Raw genomic sequence first — 14,081 nt, forward strand, 5'->3', positions numbered from 1 at the left:
CTGACTTTGATCGTACGATGACTTTCTAACCAGATTGTTATTAATTCCTTGATAAATGGTTCTCACAGAAACACAATGACGGATGACAGAATTACTGGCCTGCAGTTTCCCATTTTCAATTTGATTCCACTTTCCATATCCCATCACTGATCCTCAGTGGCAGTAGAGTTCACCATTTACAACACTGTAGAAATTCACTTAGGCTCCTTTCCAAGGCAGCACGTTCCAAATCCACAACCATTTTGAAGGACAAGGGCAACAGATACATGAGACAGCCACTACCTGCAAGCTCCTCTCCAAGACAGTGACTATTCTGATTTGGAAATATATTACCCTTCCTTCACTGTCACTGGATCAAAATCATGGAACTCTCTCTCCCTAATGGCATTGTGGGTCTATCTGCACCAAATAGACTGCAGTGGTTCAAGGTAGCAGCTCACCACTTTTTCCAAAAACAACAGGTGGTGGGCAATAACTGCTGTTTCAGCCAGCGATATCAAAATCCCATGAGTAAATAAGACGAAACACTTTCAGCATCACTATATTGTTGTTGGCCCTGTCTATGCAGAAAATAGTTACTACTAAAGAAGGGCGACAATATATAGAAGGCATCAATTGGTTATGTAAAGCTTTGAGGTGTGCTGTGGATGTTAAAAAAAAGGTTATTCATTTCCAGATTTTTAAAATATTATTTCTTTTCTCCTTCAGCCATGACACCAACTTATAAATATGCCTTTGCCAACACACCCGGAAGAAACTGCTGCCCTGACATTAAAAAACTGTAGAAAACAAAGTAACACACGACCAAATCAACAGAGCCAAAGTTGTGACCAGAAAGTCAGTTTGTCGCCTTCAAAATTCCCTAGGATCTAGTTCGAAAACTTACAAAACCTAAGCTTTGATACTCCAGAACTGCTAAAAAACCTTCCAACAATACATTTTAAAACAAATGTTCATACCTGCACAATGTCATATACATATAAAGGTGTTTTACTTTTACTGACTTCTTAAACATTCCATTTTCTTCGGTTGTATTTCAAAACAATGTTTAAATTTTCTCCAAGGCTAACAGTTAGCTTTTTTAAAAACCATGTTCATGGGACGTGGGTGTCACACTGCCCCGACAATATAGAGATGAGCTTCCTGCTTAAACTGCTGCAGTGTCTGTGAGGAAGGGAGTTCCAGGATTTTGACCATGTAATAGCAAAGAACCAGTAATATATTTCAACCTCAGGATGCTAAGTGTGGCTTGAGTTGGTGGCGTTCCCACACATCTTGTCCTTATCCTTCCAGCTGGTAGAGGTGACAGGATTAGAAGGTGCTGCTTGATGAGCCTTGGTGTATCACTGCAGTGCACCTTGTAAATGGCACATACTTCTGCTACTGTGTTGATGGTGAAAGGAACAAATGTTGAAGATGGTGGCTGCGATGTCAGTCAAATTAATGATGCCAAGGTAATTTGCGATATGATATCCAAAGGATAAGATCATTAAGAAATATTGTAGCATCGGGTGAAAGGCTGGGAGCAGCCATTCTGACGTAGTAGAACTGAAAACCATATCCCCAAAAATCTGTAATCTAACTACAAAATACTGTCAAGGGCGATCAAAGTCTATACCAAAAAAAGAGAGATGTTCAGGCTGAAGAACAATAAAAAAAACCTAGAAACTTCAGGATGAGAGAATAACAGATCATAGAAACAGAAAACAGGTGCAGCGGTAGGCCACGCAGCACTTTGAGCCTGCACCACCATTCAATGTGGTCATGGCTGATCATGCAATTTCAGTATCCTACTCCTGCTTTCTGTCCATAGCCCTTACAGCCAGAAAGGATCAAGAGGTTATGCCCAGGTCCCTCTTCAATAAAGCTAACAAACTGACCCCAACAGCTTTGCGGAAGAGAATTCCACAGGCTCACATCTCTAAAGAAATTCTTCCTCATCTCAGTCCTGAATGGTTTACCCTTTATTTTTAGAATGTATCCCCTAGTTTTGGGCTTCCCCAACATTAGCAACAGTCTTCCTGCATCTGGCCTGTCCAGTACCAGTAAGATTTTAATATGCTTCTATCAGATACCCTCTCTCATTCTTCTAAATTCCAGTAAGCACAAGCCAAGTTGATCCAGTCTTTCTTCAAATGTCAGTCCTGGGAATCAGTCTGGTGAACACTTGATTGACTAGTTCCTGTTCAAGCACAGAAACATGAACACAGCATAAAGCTATTGTTTCTCAGAATACAGGATGCAGAAAACGTAACATGAATGGAATTAATTACAATAATGATTTATACTTGTTTCTCAGCATCCTGAATCAACAATTTAAAAATAAATGAAGGAGTGTAATTTTAAGGTAAATGATTTAAAATCTCAACTGGGTGACTCAATTTTGGCAGGCACATTCTATAAAACTTTTGCCTCTCTGTAGAAACCTTCCATTTTTAGTTTCCACATTTAGCTGAGAGTCAGAGATGTTACTAAACAATCCATAAAGAACATGAATCACCAAGCTCCTTGTTAGGACGCTCCACTACGAAGTAAACACTACAAGTGTTCAGTGGAGACTAACATTACCCAATTCTGCCTATAGGATCGGAAGGGTGCCACCCATGATGAAAGCTCTATAAATTTTTATATTATCATTTTTTAAGTGTTTCAATTATAAACTAGTGTTTAGTATCAGTGTTGGTCCATTTGTGTGGAGGGATTTACTAAATAACTACCTCAATCTTTCCAGAGATTTGATTTTAAACCAGTGTACGTCACACCAGTTGACTGAAGGCCTCATGGAGCGTTAATGTAAGTCTGTTTACATTGGGAATTGGGATGAGGGGATTGGTTTATGACCAGAGTGAGAAAACAGAAAAATATTTGCTTGCTTTTGGGTTTCAACTAATCCGGGAGTGATTCTAGCTAAGAAACACCCAGATACCGAAAAACGTTTAGGCAGTTTGAAGAACCACCGATGGCAGTAAAACACTGGTTTAGTCTCTCCTAGAAAAAGGAGGCTGTTCAAAGCAGTTAAGGAAATAAAAATTACTTCACTGCAAATTAAACTGTAGAATTTCCAGGCCAGGAACTAGAACTATAAGTGATAGGAAGTAGGCTGGTGCCGGGGTTCCTTGCGAACTGAGCTCTGTAATTCAGCCACACTACTTCAGGCAGTGATTAAACAAATAAAGGCCAATGACTGAGCTCTGAAGGAGGGTTACTGGACCAGAAAATATTAATTCTGCTTCCTAGCCACAGTTTCTGCCAGACCTGCTGAGTTTTCCAAGTAAGTCCTATTTTTTGTTTCCAAGGCCAAAGATTTCCCTAAAGAAAAACAAAGAAACCAAAGAACAAGTGCTGCAGTGAGCAGTCTCATATTTTTGGGTTCCTTTCAAACACAGAGGAATACCAGTAAAACAGAATCCAATGTTGACTGATCAGCCTATGGAGACCAAAAGCACAAGTATTTATAGTGGCCAAGACCAAGAGTGCTGCTCAGACATTACGGGAAAAGATTTAACAGCTGCATTACATATACAACCTTTTCCAAGGACAGTCTCCAATTTCAGCATGAAAGACAAGTAATCACAACCAGTAAGATACCAAGAACTTCAGATGCTGGATTGAGAGTCAACAGTGTTGAACAGGAGGAACACCGGAGGTCAGGAAGCATCAGGAGTAGGAAAGTCAATGTTTCAGTTCTGAAGAAGGGTCCTCACCCAAAATGTCAACTTGCTTACTCCTCTGATGCTGCTTGATCTGCTGTGTTCCTCCAGCTCCACACTGTGTTCAATCACAACCAGTAAAACTGGTTACAATGTGCATCTGCAGCTCTCAAAGTTAAAATGGGAACTTGTCTCTTTTTGCTTTGCAAGACTTCAATTAAAACACTATTGCAATAAAAACTTTTAGCTGAGACGAGAAAGCACAATATCACGAGTTTCTAGAATTGCTTTTTTGGATCATTTTTTCTACAATTTGTAATGAAACATGAATATAAATTGACACAGCTGGGTCAACTCATACTCAGCACAGATGCATAGTCCTCAGACTACATACAAATATAAATAGCATCCAGGACTCAAACATTGAAGATTGCAATAACTGTTGAACATCAGAACATGAAAGCCTCAAAACAGACTCAGGAGGAGTGACTGGCCTACTTGAAAAAGAAAAATAACGTTTTCGATTAAAGTCCTATGTGCCAGATGTGTAATGGAAAACAAAATCAGAGTTAAAAATCTGGAGTAAACAATTTCCTGGTTATAGTTTGATAATCATACTCTGGATCTAATTTTTAATTCAAGAAGCACTCTGAATTAACTTAAACTGGCCAACATGTAAATTAAAGACAGGCACAATTAAATGCGATTAATGATATTTGACAAGATTGCCGTTTCACTAATGCAATACAGTTAAGTGCAGTTGGGTAACTGAAGTATCTCGATACAGTGAACTGTGGGTTGCTAACTTATTTTGTTAACAAACCTTTTTTGTCTTTGAAAATGATATTTATGTTTCTTAGCATTAATACATACACACACTTGAGCATAACTTGACTTTTCTTCATAGTGGTCCCAGTCTCAGCTGAAATTTATATTTTGGATGGATTGGAAAGCACATGGAAAGGAAAGCCTGAGATAAGACTGAAGCAATGAGAGAATAAATTTAATTTCAGGTTCAAAAGAGATAGATCACTACAACCATCCATTTTAAAGAACAACAGATGCCTGTCACAGGTCATATCACCTCCCTAATCGTAAGTGGGGGCTATATCCTACAGAAGAACCGAGACAATTAATCCCACTTCCTCCTCCTCTCAAAATTAAAGTTTCCTCTTCCAATTCAAATGCAAATTTATATAAATACCACACTTCCAAATTTGCTTCAGAGAAGTGAATGAAACGTAATTCTGCTGAAACATTTCCTCCTCACAATACACATCTATGCAAGTGCTCTTCGGATTAAAATACCCTAACAGAGTCATCATCTCCAATGTTTGGGAGAGTAGATCTACTTGAAACTCATTTTTTTTTGAGATATTTAGCAGTGAAATTCTTCACATTCTAGGATTTCACTACTGTAACTTCAGTAGAAGTCCCACTTATGCAGGAATGGAGGGTTTTTATTGAAGTCACAGTGGTGAAATAAAAGAGCTACTCTAAGTCACCCCAATACTATTAACAGCTTGTAGTTTTTAAACATATTTAGTACAAATTGTGGTAATCCTGTGCAGCATACTAAAGAAAAACAACTGTTATTCTTTCAATTAAAATCTAAACAGCTGCGAGTCCATACTAGTGCTCGAACTCAATGGCACTGTAGATGAGATCAAGCAATTAATTTTTCCTATCACATATTTCCAGCTTGAAAATAACAACTCAACTTTAAAAATCTGCATATTACTGCAGGAATGAAGTTTAAAATACACTTGTCCTATTTGTGAAAAGATGCCCCATGAATAGAACAATTATTCCAGTAGTCTTTTGACAGTTGCATTACCAAATGTACCAAGATGCAAGGAACATGAAGGTCCCGGCCACAACATTTCACTCATGCTGAACCAGCCTTTAGGAACTTTACAAACATGGAATTAATCAAAGCTTCTGCTTCCAATCAGCATCCATTGAATGCAGTCACTAAGTGTAAACTGGCGGACAAGATGCAGTGCATCCCAATAATCAGCCTGTCTTGGAAGCACAATTAAGCCAAGTGCCCACGGAATACACAGCACTTTGGTTACTTTATTACAAGTGGGAGAAACTGTAAACATTAATAATGTCTTAAGTCAGGTTGTTCTGCTGTGCGGAAAAGCTTCAGATTTGTTCCTTGGACGATCAGCACAAGATCACTGGACCTTTTCCCTGCTCACAGCAGCAATCATGTTTTCAAAATCTTTTTTAAATGTATTCTGAACTCTTTCCCCTAGTTACATTCGGTTATATCCCAAAATAAAACTGCAGTTCTAGACTTAAGTTGCAGGTCTTGTATATTTTCCTGTTCGGATAACACATAAGTTTCAACATACATACTTAAATATCATGTGTTACCTTCCACCTCATGAAGACAAAATCACTGTTCTTTAACTCTTCATAGTCAAACTCATCGGAGTTGAATGTTTTTGCATATTGGTAAAATGCCAAAAATTTCCCCTGGAAAATCAAATTGAGAGATAAGCAGGAAATCCATGTTAAAAAGCCAAAGCAACATCGAAATCCTAGATGACAAAGATCTGCAAATACATAATCCTAATTACGGCACATGGAAGTTTGAATTCAAAACAGAGGGCTTAAAATGATTCAATAAGAACAGAACAGGATTGTGCGATGACACTTACATGATTTTATTTAGTCCCATATTGCTGTGACATATCTTTGAAAATCTGCTTCCAAGTGGCTAAATTCTCATTCAAATCATCTTGTTAGCGTCGATCTTGCCTCGTGCACATCTTATGCAGTATAACCTGCATGCCTCTCTCTGTCCAGTATTTGTTTCCACCCTATGATCTGCTCGTCCTTGCTTACTATGATCTGCCTGTACTGCTCGCAAGCAAAGCTCTTCACTGTACTTGGGTATCCATGACAATAAACCAAATTAAATCACATAACGCAAGGATTAAGTCATAGGATAGACCTAACTGTTTCAATTCAGTGTAAACATGAGTGCTATCGCTGGACAGGGTAAACTGTGCAGTCCAACCATAATTTGAGATGGCTCTCAGCTACTTCTCCAGCATGGCTGATGTACTTTGCATATTTCAATTCCCAGGAGCACTGGTTTAAAAAGAATTTTTCAGGATAAAATTCCTTAGCAGTCTTAACTCCAATTTAAAGAAAGTCAAAGTTTTCAAGTACCAAATTTAGTTATAATGCAAAACTGAACATGCTCACAATCAGTACAGATATCTCATGTGGGAGATAGGTTAAATATCTGACAGCAAGTATATAAAAATACAACCCCATGTAGCTTTTGGCAGAGAGACTGGAAGCTCCCAGTCTCCCGAAGATCACATTAATCAGTACACAACAGCATCTGAGATAACACAATGTGGAGCTGGAAGGACACAGCAGGCCAGGGAGCAGAGGAGTTGGAAAGTTGATGTTTTGGGTGGGACCCTTCTTCAGAAATGGAGAGGGGAAAGGGAGCTCAGAAACAAATAGAAAGATGAGGGGTGGGCCCGGGGAAGGTAGATGGAATGGTGTTAGGCGAGTGCAGGTAGGCAGTGGTGGGGATTGGTCAGTGAGGTGGGAGAGAAGATGGACAAGTTGCATCAGGTCAACAGGGTTGGTCCTGTGATGAGGCTGGGGATGGGGAGATTTCCTACAGACTAAGGGGATGGCCATGGGCCCATGCTGTACCTGCCTCTTTGTAGGATACATAGAACTGTTCCTCTTCCGCAGCTACAGTGGCACTTCTCTTCCTCCATTGTATCGATGACTGCACTGGCGTTGCCTCATTGTGTTATCTCTGAATCCAGCATCAGCAGCTCTTACTAACTCTAAGACAGCATCTGCAGCTATTACAACATCAGCAGGCAGTCATTCTGTCTCAGTTTGGCATCATTAGGTTAGAGAACACTACCGTGATATTCTGAGCACTTGTGAGGAGCAACATCTTATGCTTTTCAAATACTTAAAAATTCAGTCACAGGATGAGTGAGTCGCTTTTCGGCAGCATTTACTGCCCGTGCCTAATTGCCCTGAGGGCAATTCAGGGTCAACACATTGCTGTGGGTCTGGAGTCATATGTAGGCCAGACCTGATAAGGATGGCAGTTTCCTTGCCTAAAGAACATTAGTGAACCAGATGTTTTTTTCTGACAATCGGCAACTGACTCATAGTTATCACTAGATTTTTAATTCTAATGATTTTTTATTGAATTCAAATTCCACAGTTTGAACCCAGAATGTTATCTGGCTAGATTAACAGTCAAGTGATAATATAACTAGGCCAATACCACCAAGGTCATGCACACTTAAAACAATCTACATTGTTGGAGAAAGTACTATTATGAAAGACTAGCAGTTTTCTCCAGGTCTGTTAACGTTAGGTGCACACTGAAATGTCTTTCACTAAAAAAATGTGGAAACCATCTCAGAAATGTCTAGTATCTAGGTCAGCTCTGTAACGAGACTGGAAGCTCATCATACCTCAAAACTGCAAGTAAAGCCCTACCTTCAAAGCCTCCAGGGTACAGCATGAAGTATATCTTTTCATGTTGGCTTGGCGAAGAGGGGCCCAGTGACTAAATGTGCCTACCGAAAAGATCCTATCTGGTCCACCGCTATTGTTCCAAAGATGGGACGTCGTGGAAGATTTTACAAGGAGATGCTCCTCCAATTAGAGGCGGTTTCTCTCCCATGTTTGGGAGGTTCCTAGCAGCAAATATGGGAAGGAAATAATCTCTAATTGGAAGAGTAGCAAACTGTGAAAATATGCTTAGATTCTTTCAAATGAACACCTTCGCACTAAAAACGGTGACTGCAGGGATGCTAGTCTATTGAGGATTAAGGAGATGCTGCAGGGGAAAGGATGCTTTAAGGGTTCCTAAGGCATAGTACCCCTGAAGGTCTAATGTCAAAATGATGGAGTGGACATTTAAACTTGTGGGCCATCATGGAGAGCAAATGGGTAGAGGGAGGGGACTGCACGCGAAGTCTGAGACAGAGTGTGAACTGGACACATTCTTCCTCGTCCTGCCACAGAAATTTATTCACAAAACAGGCTGGAAGAGGAGAACAACCCAGAATGAGCAAGCAGCTACTTCCAAGCCTCACTTTCACGTGAAAGGCCACCTTGGGGTGCATGCCATTAGAAGCAAACTCAAGGTCAATGGTAGTTAAAGCCAATGGTAGGTTGTCCTGGGACCCTCCCCTTACCTAGGGCCATGTGAGTGCGTGCGTGTGTCCCTCTCTCTGGTTCTGCTTCTCAACAAGTTAGCTCTGTAGCCTTGCACTTTTATGACCACTGATTAATAGTTCATTTACTTTTATTGCTTTGGAATTTTTTCTTTGAAAGTCATGTTACCACTTTACCAAACATTATCTTTTTGAAATTAATTTACCTGCTCCCCCCTCACAATTACTGACAAAAATAATGTACTAATGCTAAGAGGAAAAATAATAAAAATGTAACGCTGTCATGCAAAAAAGATGGACAATCTTACGTATTTACTCAAGGATAAAGGTGGGAACATGTGCTCAGAGGCACAGGATACGGGTGAGGTGCTAAATGACTACTTTGCATTGGTATTCACCCAGCAGAAGGACATGGAGGATAGTTAAATTAGCGTGGGGCATATTAATATGCTATGGCGTTTTGAGCTCAAGTAAGAAGAGGTGTTGCGTCTCGTGAACAGCATTAAGGTGGATAAGTCCCCACCCAGGGCCTGATAAGATCCACAGCAGGTTTTTGAGAGAGACAAGAGAGGAGATTGTTGGAGCCTTGATCAAGACCTTTGTATCCTCGGTAGTCAACGGAGGGGTCCTGGAGAACTGGCAAGTCATAACATTGTTCCTCTGTTCAAGTGAGGAAATAGCAATAATCCAGGATATTACAGACCACCGAGTCTCACTTCAGTGGTTGGGAAGCTCTTGGAGATGATTCTTAGGGATAGGATTTACGCACATTTGGAAAAGCAATGCCTAAATAGGGACAGTTAGCATGGCTTTGCCACATCTTACTAACTTGACTTAGAAAAGTTTGATGATGTTGCACTTAGAGTATTGGGTTCAATTTTAGTCTCTGCGCTACAGGAAGGACGTATATTTGGACAGAGTGAAGAAGAGGTTTACTAGGTTGCTACCCGGATTAGAATCCATGAGCTAAACAGAGACGCTGGGCAAACTTGGATTGATTTCTCTGGAGCAGCAGAGGTGGAGGTGAGATGTGATAGAAATTGATAAAATTATGAAAGGCATGGATAGGGTTGACAGAATCATTTTCCCCCAGAGCTGAAATGTCTAATACTGGATGGCATGCATTTAAGATAAGGAAGGAAAAGTTCAGAGAAGATGTGAGGCATTTCCAGGGACACTGGTGGAAGCAAATATGACAGGAGCGTTTAAGGGGCTTTTAGGTAAGCACACGAATAAGCAAGGGATGCAGGGATACAGACCATGGGCATGCGACGGGATTTGATTAATTTGGTGTCATATTTGGCACATTACGAGCTGAAGCGCTTGTTCCTCTGCATCAGAATCTTTCACTTTGACGACCACAATATTCAAGTAAAGCAATGTGAAAACAATGAGCCAATGTAAACATTGTAGGATCGCCAACCCGGACTTAACAGAGGTTGCATAAGCATGTATCAGTCAACCCTCCTCTCAGGGACCATGTAATAAAAAAATCTTGAATCTTTCATGAGGAGTTAGCTTATTTTGCCTACTCAAGTGGTTAGATGGCCTTCTGAATTGAAAAACCTGAAGTGGCAGGGAATAGACAAGTGTCTTTATGTAATACATGTGTAACAGGGGAATGCAACTCTGACTTCTCAATTGCCTGAGTCACAAACAGACTCTCACAAGCAGATTCACTCCTTCCCTGGTTACTAATCAAACGATCTACTTCTGTGTCTTGTCCTGGAATCTTGTCTGCCTGATTGACAGCCAAGCCAGTGATACTGACATCCAACAAAGTAAACTTGGAAAAGATGCACACTGGAGTTCAAACTCCATCACATGTGGAGAGACCTGGAATTCAAAGTTAGTTGCCCAAAACGCCTTCCTTCCTTCCTTGTCCTACTGATAATATCCAGGGTGTAATCTAAAATGACTAGTCAGAGAACTTACTGAAGTAGGCTAGAAAGAAAAATGGCCAAGCAAAGGAAACCTAAACTACTGAAACAAATCTGAACTGGGTCCCTTGTAAGCATTTCACAACAAAAGAATTGTGTAACTACATCAACTGTTCAAGACAGTTGAGAGGTTCTCAGACAATGGATGTTTAAATAGCTTATTCTGCCTTGCGCACAACTGATCGCTTATGAAAACAGCATTGCATTGTTCAAAGGAAAAAACAAAGCCCCACAGATGATCGCATTTGAGGGGGCACATGTGTACATTTTAGATATCAAAAGACAAACAACATAGAAAGAGGTTTGCAGCCTCTCTTCAGAAACAACCATTGCACAAGACTTTTGAGACAAAGGGTCAAAAGATGATCAATGATATGATATTACAACTAGACAACAATTTTTAGCTATGGTAATATTTCAGCTATTAGTTTGAACTGGTTAAATGACTAATCAGGCACTTGCACCAGCTACGCCAAGAGGCCAGCAGTTAGAGGGCTCAAGTGAAGTGTTTTTAACGTAGATTGAAAAGTGAAGCTTTGTATGCATACTGAATATTGCATCCGAATTGAACAACATTAAATTATATTAAATTCCAGTGTGGTCAGTGTGTAACCAAGTCAACAAGGCCAATCTCTTTTTAAAAAAAAAAGTGCGAAAAATGTGTGAAAATTTTCTCACAGACCCAATGTTTTCGATCCACATCTTCATCTGCGTCCCATTTTCTTGTTAAAAATGGATGCTTTCTACTGATGATTTCTCCTTCAAAGAAGGTGGTAAGGGTTGGATACTCCTGTATTGTACAACATTGAAAAAAAAACGCAAAACATCAGATACAAGCATCAAAAAAAGTCTCTCCTGAGTAAGAATGAATAGCGTAATAACAAATGACTGTTCAAAAGCGGAAATATAAAATCAAGTTTATGACTGGTACAAAGTAAAAAATAGTAATCAAACTAGAGCACAGAGTTCATCATTTTAAGTGCCAGAAGTCAAAATTCAGTCCAAGCAGCTGGAAAAAAATGGTGTAATCAGAAGACACAGTGCTTCTTTAAGTTTCAGTGGACACTGCAACCAACTGGGACAGCCAACCTAACAGCACTAGGGGCGTGTACTGAGACGAGACAGACTGTAACATCTTGTGACAGGTAATAAGTGATGGCCTGGCCAGCAACATTCAAATCACATGAATGAATCAAAAGAAAAGTAACAAAACAAGCATAACATTAAGGTGGTGAATTAAAACGCCAAGCATCTGGAAGCTTGCCAAATGAGCAGAAGAGTGGTCAAACATTTCCCCGCTCACCGCGCCCGAGGGGTCCTCAAGATTTCCTCACAACCACTTCTTGGTTTTCAGAGGCTCTCTTTTCATTCTTACTAACTTCATCATTAAATAATGCAGTCATGTAGTAACAAAACCCACAGTTTCTGCCTTGTGCTAAGTGGGGTGGGGAATTTAGACTTGCACAGAAATAGAACTGCAGATCTTTATGAAAAACAACTTCAGTATTAAATTGTTCAAAGTTCATTGCAACAGTATCAACATTTTTGCCTATCCCTCATTTTGTAGCTTGTGAACTCCTGCAGACTCAAGCTAGAGATTCCACATTAATTTGCAAGGAATTCATTTCCCAGTTTTCTGAGTATTCCTTTATTAAAACATCTGAAATTTCTGCCCCTATATTATCACTCCATCCCATTCTCTGCAGCCAGTGACTGGAGGAGGACTTTCTCAGATTCCGACAGTTGAACTTAGTTTTGTCTGACTGGTTGTCCCATAATTGAATTTTATCCAGGTTTTTTGAGGACTTTGGGTAGGGAATACCCTCAACGTCGCAGTCTGTCGGTTGTTAAAGATGTGGCTTTTCATTCCTCCAATAAACAGGAGATTGTATTGTGAACAGTGTATACTAAATTAGAAGAATTATGACTAAACTCTGCTTCAACTGAGGAGAGCATTTGCAGTCTTGGACCATGAGAAGGATAGGTGTTACAGACCTGCTATGACATGGGAAGGTGCCATTCGAAGGATCAGTGTGTTTGGGCCTTAATAGAGGAATTGACCAGGTGTTATGCTGGGAATGTTTCCTTCAGAATGGAGTGGAAAGAAAGATATGTTTAGTGCTGGCATCATGCTGGATGTGGCAGAAAATATGTCTTGTTGTTGCTGGCATAGCTGAAAGCAGGGAGAAGAGGGCTCTAAACCAATCACAGTGCTGGGAAGGAGGGAAGGGCTGAGAATAAAGGTGCAGGAAATGAGCTGGATGTGGTTGACAGCCCTGGCTAATAGCACCCTTTTTGGTAGGGGGCAGGTGATGGACCCGAGAGAAATGGTGGATTGCTCATGGAATAAGATCTTATTATTACCCTACGACCAGCTTCTTCATGAAAGAAGAAAAAGGACAAAGCAGCAAAAACTGAATGGCCTTTTTAAGCCAACCCCCAAGTAATAGTCAGAAGACAATGAGCCACAGGCATCCACTTCTGGATGAACCATTTTTGGCCCTAATCCTGCAACTACAACTGAATCTGAAGGTGATGATGATTATCATGATGATAATGACCCTCAGCCTCTGCATGAACAGCACAGCAACCTCAACAGCTCCTCCCCATCAAGTCATTTTGACACATTTTCCAAGGTAAGGTATTAAGATATGAATTAATTATTTGTTCAAAGTGTGCTATTCTTTCTATTAGGCTTTAGAGTGACTTTTGAACGATTTTCAGTGATTTTTTCAGTGGTCTGCCACTAACCTTGCTTTTTCCATAGGCCCCATTATTTCTATAAGCGCAATTTTCTATAATGCAACATTGCACAGAAACGCAGCTATCGTGTTACAGCAGAACTCCTGTAAAGGGAGGAAGATGAGTTTTGAGGACAAAAGGAAGTAACAAAGAGAGAAAGTGACAGATTAAGTGAGTGGGCAAAGATGTAGCAAATGTGATGTTATCCATTTTGGCAGAAAGTTCTTTTAAAATCCTATCTAAATGGCAAGAGAGATTTCAGAACTCGGATTTGCGGGGAGATCTGGGTGCCCTCCTGCATAAATTGCAAAAGGTTAATCTGCAGGTCCAAGTAATTGGACAACAGTATGATATTTTCATTTATCTTAACGGGAACTGAATGGAGAAATGGGGAGGTTATGCTTAATTCATACATGGCACGCAACATACTCCACTTGGAGTATTGTGCAAAGTACTGTCACATTATTTAAGTAAGGGTGTAAAATGTAAATTTTCTTCTTTTCTTTGGGGCAGCACGGTGGCACAGTGGTTAGCACTGCTGCCTCACAGCGCCAGGG

General features: G+C 40.2%; 1 protein-coding gene across 2 annotated transcripts in view; it reads right to left on the reverse strand.

The window, feature by feature from the left end:
* The window catches only part of gid4 (GID complex subunit 4 homolog), a 47,638-nt gene that overhangs the window by 12,115 nt on the left and 21,442 nt on the right, over positions 1–14,081 (reverse strand). For both annotated transcript variants that reach the window (XM_048552657.2, XM_048552658.1), the window contains exons 3-4: positions 11,465–11,572; positions 6,036–6,137 (exon numbers count right to left, since the gene is read on the reverse strand). In XM_048552657.2, coding sequence (XP_048408614.1) covers positions 6,036–6,137; positions 11,465–11,572 — 210 coding nt within the window. The remainder of the gene's footprint in view (positions 1–6,035; positions 6,138–11,464; positions 11,573–14,081) is intronic.

The sequence above is a fragment of the Stegostoma tigrinum genome, chromosome 23 (assembly GCF_030684315.1).
Source record: "Stegostoma tigrinum isolate sSteTig4 chromosome 23, sSteTig4.hap1, whole genome shotgun sequence".
NCBI classification, from domain to species: Eukaryota; Metazoa; Chordata; class Chondrichthyes; order Orectolobiformes; family Stegostomatidae; genus Stegostoma; species Stegostoma tigrinum.